This window comes from Lepidochelys kempii, chromosome 8 (genome assembly GCF_965140285.1).
Source record: "Lepidochelys kempii isolate rLepKem1 chromosome 8, rLepKem1.hap1, whole genome shotgun sequence".
Classification (NCBI taxonomy): Eukaryota; Metazoa; Chordata; order Testudines; family Cheloniidae; genus Lepidochelys; species Lepidochelys kempii.
In genome coordinates this window covers 103,625,436-103,644,384 of record NC_136387.1, presented here as the reverse complement: position 1 = coordinate 103,644,384, position 18,949 = coordinate 103,625,436, and the positions used below count along the sequence as shown (strand labels likewise).

The 18,949-nt window shown below is 41.9% G+C and overlaps 1 protein-coding gene across 3 annotated transcripts in view; it reads right to left on the bottom strand.

Annotated features, from left to right (window-relative positions):
* The window catches only part of PIK3R3 (phosphoinositide-3-kinase regulatory subunit 3), a 347,705-nt gene that overhangs the window by 31,984 nt on the left and 296,772 nt on the right, over window positions 1-18,949 (bottom strand). Inside the window, exon 1 of one of the 3 annotated variants that reach the window (XM_073357840.2) lies at window positions 11,506-12,294. The exons of the other annotated variants lie outside the window; for them this stretch is intronic. Within the exon in view, the coding sequence (XP_073213941.1) occupies window positions 11,506-11,611 (106 nt within the window). The 5' untranslated portion in view covers window positions 11,612-12,294. Of the gene's footprint in view, window positions 1-11,505; window positions 12,295-18,949 lie in introns of those variants that run through there. 3 annotated transcript variants of the gene reach the window in all.

The window sequence follows — 18,949 nt, the reverse complement described above, 5'->3', positions numbered from 1 at the left end:
TTGTGGGTTTGTCAGGTATGGCGTGTGTAACAAGTCAAACTGCTTCACAACAAAGTTTTGTGTTGGATATGTTCAGATTCTTATGCTATGTCCATCACCACAGCATTCAATTTTCAAACTTAACTGTAATATGATTGTCATCATTAAACCAGGGTAAAGTTTCCCCCACCCCACTGCAACCCCTTGGGTGAGCAAATCGTGAAAATTGTTTTCATATGTTCATTGGCAAAGTGCTAAAGGTGTTTACTATGCAAAAGAAACAGTCCTCATTCTTTTTTCATTTACACTGGTATAAATCCAACTGAAGTTGGAGGGCCAGATTTTCAGTTACCCCCCAATTCACTCATGTCAGCTCCTTGATCTTCAGCTAATCCCTGCAGGAGTTTCAAGCAGTCTCAGGGATATCAGATGACGATATGGCTGGAGTGCTGCAGCCATGCCCCTTTCTACTTCCATTGAAGGCCAGGTGGGAAGGTAGTGCAGAGCAAAGCTGTCCTGGGTTGCACAAAGGCATCATGATGGTCTTCCTATAGAACATCACAGCCACTTCAAACTTCACATTTGAAGCACGAAGATTTAAATATTTCCGAAGTATAGGCCCGTAGCATACCATTTTACTAACAATCTTCATCCGCAATGTAGTGCCAATGTACATAAACTATTCAGATTCCATCCTGTAGAGATCAGGGATACACGTAATGAACTGACTATTGTATACAGTATAACAGACCAAATTTACTGTTGCAGTAATTCCACTAACTCTAGCAAAGCTACACCAAGAATGAACATGTTTATTTAACATATTACTTTCCTTGGCTATTTCATAATTGCTTGCATCTAGAAGGTTATAAAGCTAAAATAACTAGATGGAAAAAAGTTGCACAATTCAAATAGCAAGCATTCTTATTAGCACTTTAACGATCTGTTGCGTATCTGCTACTGAAACTAAGTAAAACAGCAGATATAAACTACATTACTTTATTACCAGACTTGGAAGGATTTGATTATTCGTAAATGTCGATTGCATTGCACATACACAAATTGACAAAAAATATTTTCATCGATAATCAAAATTTACAGATAAGCAAAGAAAGAAAAATGTGGTTTGAAAACTTAGAGCTTAATTTAAGGATATTTACTTTGTATATGTTTACAATTTGTGTTTTAACGATTGCAAGGCTTTAACTTTTTGAAACTCAACATCAACTGCCATTCAGTAATTATTGTCTGACTCCCCCCCGCACTCTAATTTCCCACAATTGTGAACATTTAAATTGATAAAACACAAAAATGTTCTAAAATAAAAATCTAGCAAAGTTAAGAATACAAGAACGGCCATACTGGGTCAGACCAATGGTTCATCTAGCCCAGTATCCTGTCTTTCAACAGTGGCCAATGCCAGGTGCTTCAGAGGAAATTAATAGAACAGGTAGGTAATCAAGTGATCCAGCCGGTCATCTATTCCCTAGCTTCTGGCAAATGGAGGGTAGGGACATTTCAGAACATGGTTTCGCATCCCTGCCTATCTTGGCTAATAGCCATTGATGGACCTTTCTTTTTTAAAAACCCTGTTAAAGCCTTCACAACATCTGCTGACAAAGAGTTCCTAGGCTGTCTGCATTGTGTGAAGAAATACTTTTGTTTGTTTTAAAACTGCTGCCTATTAATTTCATTTGCTAACCCCTAGTTCTTGTGTTATGAGAAGGAGTAAATAACACTTCCTTATTTACTTTCTCCACACCAGTCAGGATTTTATAGGCCTGTATCATATCTCACCTTACTTGTCTCTTTTCCAAGATGAAAAGTCCTAGTCTTATTAATCTCTCCGCATATGGAAGCTGTTCCATACCCCTACTCCTATTTGTTGCCCTTTTCTGTACCTTTTCCAATTCCAATATTATTTTGAGATGGGGCGACCACATCTGCATGCAATATTCAAGATGTGAGCATACCATGGATTTATACAGATGCAATACATTTTTAAAAAAATCTAATTCTGCCAAGCCAATTTATGACAATGTATTCTTCTATAGATTTGCAGAACATCCAAGGAAAGTTAATTTTCTACAAGGTACACTTAATTAGCTGGAACTGTTAGTGCAGCAATTATTAACTTACTCTGCACTAATCAACTTCAGATCAAGAGGATTGTTCCAGGATGGCGGACACACAATGAAGAAAAGTTTACACGTTAGTCACCAAAAAGGATAAGTATTCCAAAATACAACTCCTGATCTACCTTGAGAAACAGGCAGATGCCACAGCACTTCTTACAACCCTCTTAAATCACAAAACCTCAGATGACTGCAAGTCCTTGGGTCCCATGTATATATTACTATCATGGTTTTCTTGACCCAACTGACATATTTGGATCACAGCTAGCGAGTATCAATTTCTGGTGTGTGTGTATTAAGTGCAATTTTAGGAATTAAAATTTCCCTGTGAGAAGGAAAGATGTGAGTCTGTAGGTCAAGGTAACTATTTTCTTTATTCTCCTAGCTGTAGACAGCCACCAAGAAAGTCACTTTCAATGGACAAGGAGGATGGTGGGGAAAGACAACTACTTTCCCTAGAGGTTCAAAAAGTGTAGCAACTGCACATGCCAGGCATGAACTCCCAGGAGGGACTACTGACCCTGGAAGTCACCCACAGGAACATAGTCACAGGTGAGAACTGACTGGTTGATTTCGAATCCCACCTCTTGAAATCTGGAGGGAATCTGAAGCAAAGCTTTTTGCAACTTTTCTGCAAGAAATAGAGTCTTTTCAATCTGCCATTAGACAGTCAAACAACCCTATTTTCATACCATTAGCTAAATATCCCTCAAATGCAGTAAATGCTCTTGGTATCTTCTGAATTTATATAGAATAAAATACAGATCAAGAGACACTTTAACACTATCCAAAACTTCTGATACTAGTCTGTTTAGATCAAGATGAAAAGCTAGCCCTGAGTGAACAAGTCCGGAATTTAAGGGAAGCATGAAGTCTGAGAACCACACAGGGCAAGAATGGGGTTTCATGTGAAGGGGATAAGGTTTCTATTTTTAGAGTGCTTGCCTTTGATAGTGACGGCAATACAAACGGATACGTATTTTCCCTTGGGACCAAAAGGAACAAGTTCAGCTGACCCCATCTGGTGACTCAAGTTGAACATCTATCGTCTTGGGAGTCCATTCGCCTGGTACTACTGTGACTCTTCCTAGGCATGTTCTCCACACTCTAAATGTGTGTTGCTCTGCAACAGATTTCATTATATCTCCTCCCAGAACAGCAGCAAATGGCTGATTCCATATGGGGTTCCATTCTCTTCTCATTCCCCCATTGCTGGTCTATTGCTAAGGCTACATCACAAACTACTGAACAGAGGAGAAGGTGGCCTGAAGAGCTCACCTCACTGATTTAAGCTCCACTTTGTTGAAGTTGGGGATGGAGAAGTGATCCTAGAGAAGGTGAGATGCCAAAAAGAGTCTGAAGAGCACTAATTGGCCACAGCTGCTGGTCAGAAGAAATGCAACCTAGATTGCTAGATACAGAATAAATTTAGTACAGGCACTAATTGTGCTCTGCTTTCTTTGAACTAGATACATTTTGTATGGGCTGAATACTGTGTATGAGAACTCAAAATGCCAACCGAAGTTATTTCTTCTTCTACTGTACTTTTGGTAGATGTGAACATATTCCAATACATTATTCTAAAGATTAGGCCCCCATCCCCAAACCACAAACACTTCCCCATTGCTTTTTGGGCACGGTAGTGAAGTATATCAAGTTTAAGACTTTAAAACAGATGACCCCCCTATTCCCTCCCCCAAGCCAGCCCAAGAACGAGCCATTAAAAATGCAACATAGCATAAGATGGTCCTTGGTTACATAGCAATGGTGCAAATCTTAATTTGACATCTAGATATTTTGATGAGCCCATTAGATAGAATATTAAAGCAGCCAAAAGATTCAGTGCCCCCTATAGAGATTTTATATAAATGACTTTTCAGATAGACTACAAAATCTGCTTTTCAAAGAAAGATATAAGTAGTACGTTTATAAAACTGATGAGCAGGGACTTCTCAAATGGATATACACCTTTTGGTGAAATTCTGGCCTCATTTAACAATCTGCGTCAACATAGCACACACATCCAGCTTGTGTCTTCTACACTTCTGATATCAGGAAAAATCAAAACATCACACTGTAATGCATACAGAGAAACACCAATGAAGTTTCAGAGTAGCAGCCGTGTTAGTCTGTATCCGCAAAAAGAAAAGACTTGTGGCACCTTAGAGACAAGTACTTTTTTTTTTCCTTTTTGCGGATAGACTAACACGGCTGCTACTCTGAAACCTGTCATTATGCAAGGCACTGAATTTAGCAAAAGCTTATGCTCAAATAAATTTGTTAGTCTCTAAGTTGCCACAAGTACACCTTTTCTTTTTACCAAATTAAATTATTATTCATGGCACTGTCCAACAATGCTAAAGGAAGAAACAAAGAGAGAAATGACTCATTGAAACAATCAACATGAGATGATGTAAGGCACTCTGCTGCTTTAGTAATGGGTGCCAATATATATTTCTAAAACGAATGCCTACCTATTCCAACTAATATACATTAACAGCAAGAATACCGCATTCACCAGCTGCAACCTGACCAGCGTTAAACAACTATTTCACAGAATCTGTTGGTTGGCTTAACAATAAAATAAAAAAAGTAATGAAAGTGTTGCACATAGACGCATGCATCACTATAGGCTGAAGACTGAGGTCCTTATGTAGACAAGACTTCTGTTGTCTTCAATGAGAGTTTGCCTTAGGATATTTGCTCACTAGGAGAAAGAAAATGTGACTTGAACATAGAAATTCTGGTCAGCCAAGGTATCAGCTACATCATCACACCAGATTTCCTCCTCCTTGCAATTCTTCTTCACTGAAGTGTTTTAATTCTGCAGCTCTTTAATGCTTTATTTTTGTCCGAAAGATTTTATGGTGAGGAATGTATTAATTTCAGTACCCTTTTAATTTCTAATATTTTACAGAAAGGGGTATCACATTTCAGTTTTAAGGGATCATTGATATTTAAAAACTGAAACGCACCTCATATACATAGAAGTTAGTTAAGGAAAAAGAAAAGGAGTACATGCATCCGATTAAAGAACGCTTATGCTCAAATAAATTGGTTAGTCTGTAAGGTGCCACTAGTACTCCTTTCCTTTTTGGGAATACAGACTAACACGGCTGCTACTCTGAAACCTGTCATTAGTTAAGGAAAAGAACCAGAATTCCACATCTTGCCGCAAAATTGTTTCATCATGCAGATTCATTATGTGCATTGTCAGAAGTTCTTCATCTAGCATTAATAAATCTTAAAAAAAAAATAAAGCAGGTATCCAAGACCATCCACAGAGAAATGCTCATGAAACTGTGAAATTCTTTAAACACCAAATAGCAGCTGGTCAGCAGGAGCTTATACAAGACTTAGTAGGTATGGAAGCACAACATAATTTATCTTACATAGCCTATATTTTAACTTTATAGCTTAAAAACAGGCAGACCACAGGCCAAATCCAGACCACCAGATACTTCTGAACAGACCGCATTTTTTTTTTTTTTTTTTAAAGCTCATCATCATTGCTATGTGAAAAATGTTTCTCTGGAGTCTGGACCTTGACCATACCTTGGCCAAGAAATTTGGCCCTCTGGAAAAAAAAAAACTGGCTACCTCCGCTTAAAATGTCACAGCTTAAAAAACCCCACTCATCCAAGAAATCAGGAGTGGACCATTATACAGAGTCCATTTCTGAAGAATTTAAGCTTATTTTGAAAAAGTTACTGTGTTTCATGGTTGCAAAGATAACCTACCAAATGCAAACCAATGTACTGTTTTCTTCATGAGCCTGCAGCCAGTGTCCCTTGCTGCTCAGCATCCACAAGCTGCAGGCACAAAGTGAAATGAACAAAACTAACCAATTGCACTACTTCCTACTCAGGACCCCATGGGCAACAGTGAAACTGACACGAATCTGACTCTGCAGGTAGTGCTTGGGACAACTATGTTCAGCAGCAAAAGAAACTCCAAGAGAAGGCTCCTTTGAAGCAGCAAAGGTAGAAGGTAGTTGGGTACCAACTAATCAGAGGTGATAAACAAGATGAAGCCTCCCAGAGAGGTTCAAGGGATCGCATTCAAGAACAAATAAAACAAATCCCACACCCAGGAAATAAGACAGGCTGGGGGGGCTAGGCCAGGCCTCTCATTAGGGCATTTCTCCACATTTTATGCCAATCCCTGGCTTGTAGGAGTCTCACATTTTTTCAAGCCCTGTACTCCAGAGAAAAGTGTAATCTAATTTTGTAGCAATAAGGATACTTCTCCTAGCCTGCAGAATAAGTCTGAATTAATGCACTTCATTGACAGATGAAGAGCAACATTCCCTAACATTTAGGGCTACCAAAAATGAGAACTAAGAAGAAGTGGAATGCAAAAGTCAGCCATGCAATGATAACAAAACCAAAAAAACCCCACAACTCATTACAGCAGTCATTAAAATCAAAACTGGCAGAAGTAGTCTAGGAATAATGAATCCTCCCGGACACCTCACCTGCCTCCTCCCCCCGCCCACTGAGTTTAAAGATAAATAGCTTGAATCCAAGTCTCTTATTTCATAAAATGTTGTTAAATATATGTCATCTATTGAAGCCTATTCACTCTGTTGTGCCACACCAAAGTAGTGATTTGTGCAAGCTCTACTTTCTCTACAGAAAGTTTGTTTTAAGTTTCTTTTCTCTGCAATTTTAAACATACACAAATAATTTTGCTCCAAAAATCTGTACTTCAGGAGATTTATTCTACACATATAGAAGTGAAATGAAGTCAATGGTTTTAATTCACTTTTGCAAGGGTGTAAGAGCAGAATTGGTCCAGTAATAAGAATGTCTGTAATCAACTTAGATATAAGAAAAAGAATAGCAGAGTACTGAGAATTTATTATTAACCTGTATCTGTCCTATCCCTGGTAACCAGAAAACAAATTCTATCTAGGTTCTTCTGCCTTGTTATTCACCAGAATCTGACTGCCAGTGAACACCAACCAAGTTTGAGGAGCCACCTTCAATGGTCATTCTAAATTTTATCTACTACATGTAGAGTCTGACACTGCACTAATTCAAATAAGAGGGAATTTTGCCCTTGACCACAAAAGGAGCAGGAACAGGTCTACAGTTTTCAGTGTACATATGTTAAGCGGTTAGAAAGTATTTTTTAAAATTAATTGCAACCACCACTTAAAAGGGCAAGATCATCCTAAAACTAGTCAAAACTGAAATATACATTCCCATCTGAATTATCTGTCCTCTTCATCATGTGAGCACACTGCTAACTATTGTACAGTTTGTTAAGCCTTTTTAAACCACTGATTTTTTAAATGTAGACTTGGTCTACACAGACTTAACTATGTCACTTAGGGGTGTGGATTTTCTAAACCTGAGCAACGCAGTTATACCAACCAAACTCCTGGTGTAGACAGCGCTATGTTGACAGCAGAGCTTCTCCCATCGACATAGCTACCGCCTCTCGGACTTCTCCTGTTGGTGTAGGTAGTTGGTAGAGGTAGTGTCTTCACTAAGCAGCACAGCTGCTTTGGTGCAGCTGCAGTCAAATTTGGGCCTACCAGCCTTTGAGCATCCCTTTAATACTGCATTAGGAGAATTAGTTACTATTAGAAGCTATATCAGCAAATAGATCCCATTGCCCATCAGCAAAACTTCTTTAAACTTGTGGTTTTGTTTCTAAGGCACACAAAAGAAAGCTGACTAATCTCTAATTTGTAAATAAACCAAAGGATCTCTGCCAACATCTATATTTCATAGCCAAATATTATATTTCTATTGATTTTCATTGCACTGTGACAGAATAAATTCTCCTCTCAGAACTTTACAGATCAGATAAATTGGTGGTAAAATAAATGAGAACACATGCTAGACAAAACTCAAAATGGGTGGGTGGGTGAGGAAGTAGTTCTAAGTCCTACAAACCAGAAGCAAAGGGGCACCTAAGCAGGTAATCAAGATTTAATGTTCTACAGTTCCAAGTTGAACTCAGATGACCTCTGAAATCAATCCAAGATCCCGTTAAAAACACTCCTTACAATACAGCCAGAAGTTCACTTGTTGCAAACGTGAACAACTATGTGGTTAAATGCAGTGTTACTGCTATGTTAAATGCAGTAACATATTTGTGAGAGACGCTGTCTTTTCAGGTGCGAAGTCTCAGAACTGGGTCAAGTTAATGGTTATCTGAATTTAAGTGACAGATTAATTCAAACATTGTTAACTAGAGTTATTCTAATATTAGAATATTGTGATGCAAACATCTGTCTATGTTAATCCTGATTAGAAAAACTAGTAGTGCATGAACAACAGATTGTTTGTTTTCATTATTACATGCAATTGATGGTTAGTTGTCTTCACAACCATGGAAGATGTTCTGGTCTTCCACCTGCTAATACAATTCACAGAGCCACAAACCACATACAAATACTACGGCCACATTATGCCAATAATCCATTTTATTAAATATTATCATGCCAAGAAAAAAGCAAGGAGAGGGAAAAGGTGTTTTAAGAAAGCAGAAGTCACTTTCCTGCTACAACTTTAAATACAATGCTAGCTGCATATAATTTTATAACATGTTTTAAAGAGGATGTATTAGAACCATGGATTTAATTTACCATAATCTATGTAAGAACAGACCATCCCATTCCAGTGTTTAGGTAATAAGAGGACAAAAATTTAAACAAGTTGGCATATGCTTATAATCCTGATGCTGCTTCCTTTGGGGAAGAACCCTCCCCTCCCCCCCCCACACAAATAAAGTTCCATGGTTTTCAACAGGAGCAGGATCAGCTTTTCCCTTCGTGACTTTTATTTGAGCCTTGACACTGTAGCATATTTAGAATATAGAAAACCATGTCTCTGCCCTGAGGAATTTAACTCTACCTAAAGTGCCATATTCATCTATATACAGGCAACTGCATACATACAAACCTAATGAGGCCCCTGCAATAACATGTAACATTGCATGGGTTTGAGGTTAAAGGTGACATCTCACATTAGATTCTCCTTGCTTTTATTTGTATCTGAACTATAGACACTGGACTGTAATGAAGAGCAGACATCCTAGACTGAAGCCATTGGGGGTCTAGAGTCAATAAATGTCAATATTCTAGTCTAGGGTGTGAAGGACAAAGTTGTTTCCAGAACTGTGAGAGGACAGCCAATAGACTTACCTCCTTTAGAGGCTTTATGATTTCCCATGCATCCTGTTAGTCTGTAGGCTATTCAGACAATACGTCAACTACTCACAGATATGGGTTGCTGGGCAGACACAAATTTTGCACTAAAAAACCATCAACTTTTTATTGGCAAAGGTTTAAATTCAGTTCTAGTGTAAATGAGGGCAATTCCAGTCACTTTGGCCCAAAATGTCTCAATTACACAATTTAGCAAGGGGATTTAAACAACCACTACTTGAACATGAAAAATTCCAGCCCCTTAAGTGAATTTTATCATACTGTGGATAAAGAAAACCCCTGGAACCAACATCATCATCATCATCTTCCCCCTCCCTGCACTCTTGCAGTTAGAAATTTTATACATACCCACATAAGCCAGCCTACACATTCTTAGTTGGACAGTAAGAGTTGGTCCTCTAAGACATTGAGTGTAACCTTCTAAGAGGTTCTCAGCACCTTATAGTACTGAGTCCTTAATACTTAAATTTCATCCCAGAGTTAAAACTGTACATAAAGAGTTAGAACCCCTGAAAATAAGGCTTCATAAAAGAAATACTGACAACCTTAACTACAGAAGCACTGCTTTAAAAGTCTACTCAGCACAGGTTTCATAGCTCAGGTTTCAAAGCTCCGTTGCACAGCAATGTTTATGAAGGGGCTATTAAAAAGTTATTTTCTGACCAATTCAGCAAGGTAGGCCTACATACTTCAGACATTAACATTTTCTTTTCATATGCTAGCAGCCTCCACACATCGAGCTGTTCCAAGGGCCATCTGAAAACATAATACCAACACTAAAAGATTTGGGGTCATCTAAGTTGCTTTTTACTATAGATAGGCACATATTAGCTGTTAACATGAGAAATTAGAATATATTTACTGAAATTATGATTGCCTATCTAGTAATGAAGGGAACAACCGAAAGGCAAACTGAACTTCATTAAACTTTCAAGAGTGGCATTTAGGAATATGTCAACTATGCAAGAATTTAAATGAGTGGTGGTCAGCACTCTCTCCAAAACTCTATCAAATCTATTTTGGATAAAATGTCAAAGTTACATGAGAAGGTAGCTAAGGCCAAAAATATTAAGAAAAGCTTTAAATAATCTAATTAGCCACATATCTAAAGAAACAGAACAGTCTACTCTACTGTACCAGATTATAAAGTCACATGCAAGTATATACTTTGAGTACAGAGTCTTCCAAAATTCTCTTTTAAACCTCTCCAACAATATGCGAGTGCACATATGCTTTTATATAATAAAGGAAGTCTCCACTGCCCTTTTATTCTGCATACCACAGACCTTGAAATGTACATCCTGAGCTAAACAAAAATAGAGGCATGAAGTCCCCCTGCTTATTAAGGCTGCTCTCATACAGTTATACAAAGCATTAAGGTTACAGAATTCTGACAGTTTAATAATCAAACTATGAATTCTAGTAAGTTTAATGAAAAAATGTAACCAACTTTTCTCCTCTGATTTATCAGCCCTCTCCCCCACTTCCCACTCACTCCTCCCTAGCGGACACAAAAGAAAAGCCCTCTACCCCAGGCAAACTTGGAACAATACATTTTCGAGACACCATTTCTAGAAAAAGTTACATTTAAACCTTCCATACAATAACCTTTTTAAACACGACTAAAGTAGCCAAGAGTTTTCTCCCAGAGAATGCATTTAAAAAAAAAAAAATCCAGTGCAGGTCTAGGATTACAGAGAATAAAATCTGCCAGATCCTAGAAACTATTTAACTGAAATTTAATTAACAGTATTTAAAACGAAAGAAACCGAGCGTGTTAAAGGATTACAGGCTCCACAAAAGACATGCAGGTAAAGATACTAGAAGAGAGCACTGAATGGGAACTGATCAGCAAATTCATCATCTTCAGCAATGAGCGAAAGGGAACATAGAGTAGAAAAGGGGGGCACTTGTCTCTCTCCCCCCACTGCCCCCCCCCGGTTTTCAACTACCCTCTAAAGGGCATTTAGCTCTCGAAGCTTGCCGAAGATAAGCCATTAAACCCCCCCCGGCTCCACAGACAATGGGTCAGAGTCGTCGCAAAGTTTCCATGCATGTCCGAGCCAGCGGGGCGGCAGTTCTCGCCCCGCAGCGCGCCCCGGATCTCACAGCCAGGAGGAGCGAGCAGCGGCCGCCCAGGGCCCGGGGGGGGAAGATGGTCCCGGCCCTGAACGCAAGTGGCACAGGGCAGCCGGCTCCCCCTACCTGGAGGGTCCATCTCAATGTAGAAGATCAGCTCGGTGGAATAGGGCATCATCACCTCCCGCCAGTCCGGGTCATCGCCGTCCGTGTCCCACACCGTGTTGTACATCGCGCCAGGCGGCTCCCGCGGGCGGCGGACGAACAGCGAGCGGCGGGCGGGGCGGGGCGGGGGGGTTAATGAAGAGTCCTGCAATAACTTCCCCCCCCCTTAGAATATTATTTTAATTACAAAAATTAAAAAAACAAAGGGGGGGGCGGGGCAGGAGCCAGTCTCTGCCTCGCTAGACTATCGCGACAGCGGGGCGGCCGGGACCCCTCGCCGCAGGAGTCCCCTCCCGGAGGCGGCCGGTCGCCCGGATAACGCGCCGCGACGGGGGGGGGGGGGGGTTGTTACGGACCCACCGAGGGTCCCCGCCCCCACGGCTGCCTGAGGCGGGCAGCGGAGGGCTCCGCACGCCGCTGCCCCCCCAGCCCGGGCTCGGCCAGCGCTACCGCCCGGCACGGAGCAGCCCCGCGCTCGGCTCAGGGCAGGGCGGGCAGCCCCCGGCGCCGCGCTCCCTGGCCGGCTCGCAGCCCCGCGCGCAGGGCGGAGCAGGCGGTTCCCAGTCCCTCGCGCAGTGCCCGGCTCCCAGCCCCGCTAGGTTTCATTTTAAGAGGCTCGGAGGGGCCCATCCCAACCGTCGCCAACCGCCTCTTGCTGAGGACTAAACCACTCCCCCCGCGAGGAGGGGGCTCGGGGGAGGGTACCGCCCCCCTTAACCCTTGGCGCGCTCCCCCGGTTGCTCAGGCAAGAGAACGGGGGAGGTGGTAGCGTCCATCGACCCGGGCGAGGGGGAGTGTGTGACGCAGCAGCGGGCGTAGGGACCCTGCAGCGGGACGGACGCGTGGGAGATGCCCGCGGGAGCCCGAGGCAGCGGGTGACGTCTTCCAAGAGCCAGGAGCAGAGTCTGAATCGCTTGCTAGCAACCCCCCCCCCCTCACTGTAGAGAGAGGTGGTACGCTCCGGAGCTGGCCGGCCCGGCGGGGGCTGCTGCCGTGGAGCTCGCGCGCCGAGGGGGAGGGGCAGATTAGTTTAACCCAGTTGCCAGAGCGGCAGTCTTTGTCTGAGAGAGCAGCGAGCTCCGGGATTGGTGGAGGGCGCTCGGCCAACCAACTAGCCAATCAGCTGGCTCTGAAGCCGGCCGGCTAGCTGGGGATTGGTTGCAGGCCCCAGTTACTAAGCGGGTAAGAAGGGGGGGTGGGGTGGCAGATAAAGAGGGACGGAAAGGCTCGCGCTGCCCCTCCCTTTTCTCCCAGGAGTGGGGGAAGCTCCACCCACTGGGGGAAGGGACGGGGCTGTCAATGCTGTGCACCCCCTCGCTGCCGTGGGGGAGGGGCGCTGCTCCCCGCCGGACCGCGGGGGGGGGGGCTCACAGTGCCCCACTATTGACCCAGTGCCTGAGGGGGGGGGGGGGTCTCGGACTTGCCCAGCACAGGCTGATTCAGAGATGGGTCATGGGGCCCCTGGCTGTCTGACTGACTTGGGGGGGGGGGGGGGGGTTGGAAGGATCCTGCAGCGAATGACTGCGGGGTGGGTGTCGTGGGGCGGCAGTTCCCACCCCTGAGGGTGCCCCACTGCCGAGCAAAGGGAGCAGGGTGGCTGCCTGGCCGCCCTTCTCCCCCCTGACTGAGAAACGGGGACCCCCTCCATTGCCTCTGGCTGGGGCAGGGTGACAGTGAGGGCCCCCCAGTCACTGATGAGTGGGGAAGGCCGGTGTGGTGATGGGGTGCTGCCCTGACTCTCTGCTGCCTATATATAAGGCAATTCTCTGGGTACCTTTACCTCGCAGCTCTGAATAAGCCATCTTCAGAGGCACTCCCCTTAGAGCCCTTCCTTTGCTGAACCAGTCTGAGCCATCAGCCCCCCTTCCAGAATTCAACCAGCCCCCCAGAATTCAACAGCTTTGCCTGTGGAGCTGAAGCCTTTCCTCCCTACACATGCGCCACCCCAGGAACAAAAAGTACATGGATTCAGAGCGAAAAAATCCTTCCTTCTTGCCTTTTCAATCTCTTCAGCCTCAGAGACATTCTGAAATATTCAAAAGCTCCCATAATATAAGGCCTTACTGAGCTGTGAGTGTACCCAATTCCCCCTGAAGTCTAGGGGGACTCGGAAAGCTCAGCTCCTCAAAATAGGTGCTCTGCCCTTTACATGATGCAGAATATACTTGCATCTGCTGAAGTGAGCTGTAGCTCATGAAAGCTCATGCTCAAATAAATTGGTTAGTCTCTAAGGTGCCACAAGTCCTCCTTTTCTTTTTGCGAATACAGACTAACACGGCTGTTACTCTGAAACCTGTCAGAATATACTTAAACTCAGAGAGAGAAGAAAAGTTTGTGGTTAGATTTCAGTGTTGTAAGAATTTTATTTCAAAGATTCAAGTGTAAATGGAAAACGTGTTTGATTCATATACTGTCCTTTTAAAATTATATGGATTTATAATTCTCTCAAGTGTGAGCAGGACCAAGACCTTAAAGTCACTGAGAGGTTTGCCTTTGACTTCAATGGGTGCAGGACTGGGCTTTTTTTACATGCTTTGTTCCACTATGAACTTGAATGGATGTTCCTGAATGAAACATACTGCTGTATTAACCTATGTAAAACGTTACACATTTTATGTTTTAGGATTGTGAACTCAAATATGAATATGGTTATTCGACTGACTATTGCTACCATTAAAACATTGTTCTCTTTAAAATGAATAATAACACTATTGAATAATCACTGAATTTTTACACCTCAATTTATATTTTGGTAGTGTTATAAAATGAAAGACAAAGGATCTACCTGCCGATGTCTGGCTTCATTCCTGTAGTGTCTGAGAATAAGATATTGCCTGTTGTAATATTACAATAATACTTTATACTTTTACAACACTCCATCCAAGGGTTTCAAAGCACTTCACAAACATTAATGATTTGGTGCCTGATCCTCTTAAGATGTTGAGCACCCCAACCTATTCACTTGTGAGGTGGGAAAAAACCAAAAAACTCCAGAATAGCACAAACACTGAAGGCAGCTTTTAATTTTGAAAGAACTTTTGAATTACAAAGACCAAACATTTATACTTTATGAAAGAAAATTTGATATATTCAGATACTGATGGACTAATGCCGAGAGACAGAGAGAATATTCAGATATTGATGGACTGACTACATACTAGGACAGTGGCTCTCAACCTTTCAAGACTACTCTACCCCTTTCAGGAGTCTGATTTGTCTTGCTTACCCCCAGTTTCACCTCACTTTAAAACTACTTGCTTACAAAATCAGACATAAAATTACAAAAGTGTCACAGCACACTATTAGTGAAAAATTGCTTGCTTTCTCATTTTTACCATATAATTATAAAATCAATTGGAATATAAATATTATACTTACATTTCAGTGCATTGTATAACAGTATAAACAGGTCACTGTATGAAATTTTAGTTTGTTCTGACTTTGCTAGTGCTTTTTATGTAGCCTGTTGTAAAACTAGGCAATATCTAGATGAGTTGATGTACCCCCTGGAAGACCTCTGTGTACCCCCAGGGGTCTGTGTACCCCTGGTTGAGAATCACTGCACTAGGAGATACAGAAACTTGGCCTGTTCAGCTCAGTGAAACAGCTTTAAAGAGGAAACAAACAACTGTTCAAACACAAAGAAAAGCCCCTTCTAGAGACTACAAGCCAGTATCAAGAACCATGGAAGGACAACTTCAGTTTGCTAGAGAGATCTATGCACTGTGAAGCACTGGTCAAGGAATAGTTTAATTTGCTTATTTTAGCCACACTGTAAAGTACAGTTTATTGAAAAGAAGAATAAGTCATTAATAACGTCTCCTGTCTTAGCGCAAGATAGAAAGCTTATAGTCTTGGAGAGGAAACATACTCCATATTTAGGTGAAACAGAATGTGACTGCAATATCTAAGGAGTTGAATAACTGAAAGCGTACGCCCACTTTAAGAGAATGTGGGAAGGACTAGGCTCAGAGATTCTGAAGTTTGCTGATATATCTCAAATAACTTCCATGGCAAGTAATTGAAAGAAAGCGCTGTTCCAGTAACAGAACTCCTGGAGGGATAGCCAGCTGCATAAAAGCATAAGACTGATTCAAATAACTTGCTGTAGATACATTAATTTTATATTCACATCCACAAACTCACTGATTAATCCATGATAACCAAATATTTCTTTTTCTAATTTTTAAATTAAATTTCTTGGGCTAATACAGTCTTCCTGCTCCAGCTTGCTCAAAGAATATTGCCCTGTACAGAAACTGTAAAACTAATATACTGTGTGCATATATGATGAAATTTAACTTGGTGCTGAGGGGTCGTGCGAAGCTGTCACTTAAACCTGGTGGTGGGTAAACATAGGTAGAAATTGAAAAGCAACTGAACAGGGATTGTGTGTGCTGGCTGCACGTGGGTCAACATGGAGGGTGTGGATGTGGTGAAGGCAATGGGATATATCACTTTGCAGACCCTAACACTCCATCAAGTGGCATGAAAAGGCTACAATCACTATTGCAGCTTCAGGGAGAAGGAGGCCCTGGCTGTGGCCCTGGGTTGGACTTCACCCCCTCCCCCCCAGATCTGGTTATTTGGGCTTTATGCTGGTGAAGTGGATTTCATTCTGATCATTTACATGATGGATGCTCTATTTTCACGGCATTGTCGGTTACACCTTAGTGGCATTTTCATTTTAGTGGAATAAATTTAGTTATTAACATTTGTTTTTATCCTTGCTGCTTTACTCAGATATGTAATTTAATGCTAAGGAATTTATGTAATGGTAAACAAAAGGACCATTCCTTGACATAAGTCATGTAAGAAAAAAAAGTTTATGAATTTGTCACAACTGTGCTTAAAAAAATTGTATAGAATTACTTGGCTGCAAACACTCATCCATGTGACACTCTCCTTCCTACTTTCACTGATGGCCTTCCATGCTAAAGATCCTGTGAAGGGACATGCAATGCCTTAGTTTCTCTCGCACAGACATTCTTGCTCATGCTTCCTCTCCATGAATCTCTCTTTTATATACACACACACTGATAAACTTGATATAAAGGATACCAGCAGCTAAAAAGCTACAAAAGATTCAGAGATGTGCACCATACTGTGCACATTAGTGCTTAAAATAACCTCAGATCAGAAAATCAAGATACAAATAAAATAAAATACTTGGAGTAAAGGGGCCAATGGATTGAGACCCCCTACTTCCTAGTGGGGCTAACCTTGCCTAGGTGAAGTTCTATGTATAGCCCTATGGCTGTCTTCTTTAAGATGGAGTGGTTGTCCAATGACCAATGACATGGTCCCAGCATAGCATGCTCAGTCTTGATCCAAGCAGCCTGTTCTGCTAAGCAAAATAAAGAGCGACAGCTCTTACAACTACACAGTCCTCACTGTCTGATTTGTGCTACTAAATAATAATAAAAGTCTAGAAATCAGCACAGTGTCTGCTGTTTGTGGTGCACTGCACATTAGGTTCCAGTGTCAACTGCCATAAGCGCTCTCTCATTTCCTTAAATCTGACAATTTGCACTTCAAGGCAATATTAAATATTGAAGTTTTGAGTGCTTCCATGTGTTTTGGAAAAAGTCAAATGATCTTGCAGTGGAACATGCTGAACATAGAAAAGCCATTTGAGCCAAATTGCTCACTTTCCTCTTTCCACAGACATGATAATGTGATATCTGACAACCTAATGTGGGTCACAATATGCTTATATAACTTGAGGGGTGGATGGGGAATGGGGGTCAAAGCACTATGGGTGAAATACAGTAAAACAAGGAGAGGTATTTGGGCAGCTCATATGCTTTCTGATGTTACTGTGATCCAAATACTGGGCTCATCATCAGCAAAAACCCAGGGCCCGCGTCCTGACAAAGGGAATTTCTAGAAGACGATGGGGATAAAAATGTTCACTTACATAGTAGGGAAGAAAAATTCCCTCCACTGCATTAAGTGCTGGCCGAAATTCTTTGCCCTGCGTTACACAGTGAGTCTGAATAGATGAACATAGTGGGTCCTTCAGGCCTTCAATTCTTTTAATTTATAAAACAATCAGTTCTAATGAATTGCCAGTTTCCCGGATGTGCTCTCATTCGGCCACTTCTAGGAGTGATCAGCATTAGGTAGAACAGTCACTAACAATTTGGTTTAGTTTACATTAAGTGTGGTATTGCCCGTTTTCCATCTAAATAGGATTAAAAGAGAAGGAAGGACAGAGAGGTAGGCCATTTACCAGAGTAGCTTTTACTTGGACAATGTTTCTTACTGGGTAGTGCCATAATAATATATCTGCAGAAATACCATCTCAGCCTGTCAGAAGCTAAACAGGACTACGCCTAGCCAGGACTGGCATAGGAAGCCACTAAGGAAAATGCAGGCATTGCAGGAAGTGGCGTTTGTAGGTTTCTTTCTACTCTTAGTCAGTACTTACCAATGCCACAGCAGGGTATCAAGGGGCAGTGGGACCCTGGAAGTGCCATCTTCCACAGATGATGTAAAACTTGGATCCTTAGCATGTCATGGCATTTTTCATAAGACTAAGGGTGTTAACCCCAGGTGCCAGTTTGGGTAACTATTTTGGTTTCCTAATTTCTTCATGCACTTTTAAGCAGAGATGGTATTACTATTTGTTCTTGGCGAAATCCTGGCCCAGTTGAAGTCAATGGGAAGTTTGTCATTAAGATCAATGGGACTAGGTTTCTAAGTTATTGTTTAATGTTATTATGCACTGCTAAACAGCTCCTGCATTCCAGCCCAGTATAGCTGCGTTGCCACAGTGAGGAAAAAATTCTGGTGAGAGTACCTATGTAGTATCGAAGACTGTATATTACATAGAAAACAACAATAGTGAAAGACCACTGGATTGCAAAGTCAAACACTAAAAAGTTAGGAAATGCCTTATCTATTTATGGTTGCCTGTGCAACCTTAATTCTGCCCCCTTGTGTGTCCATCCTGTGCACTGAATGAGGCAGAGATCCTGTGGAGAAAAGTAGTGCCATCATGTAATTAAAGCCTATATCATAATGCATCTGTACAAGGGAGCAGAATGAAGGTTGCACAGAGAATCATACATAAAGCATTTCCTAACTTCACAGTGTTTAGCTTTGCAACCTAAACAATATTCTTCTAGCAGCTTTTTATATGTCATTTCCTGAGTCTCTTTTTTTAAAAAAGGTAAAAAATTCTGTTACGTACCACTCTAATGACCCACCCATACATCCCTAAGCGTCAGAGTTTGAATGCAAAACCCTTTCTGCTCCGCAGCACAGCCTTCTGCCCGCTAAGCAACAGGACTAATGGCAGGGTGCTGCCACTTGGATGGCGGCAGAGGCCTGGCTCTTTAGAATGTTCACGTTCAGTTACTATTTTGACAGATTGCCAACATTTTCCTGAGGAACACAG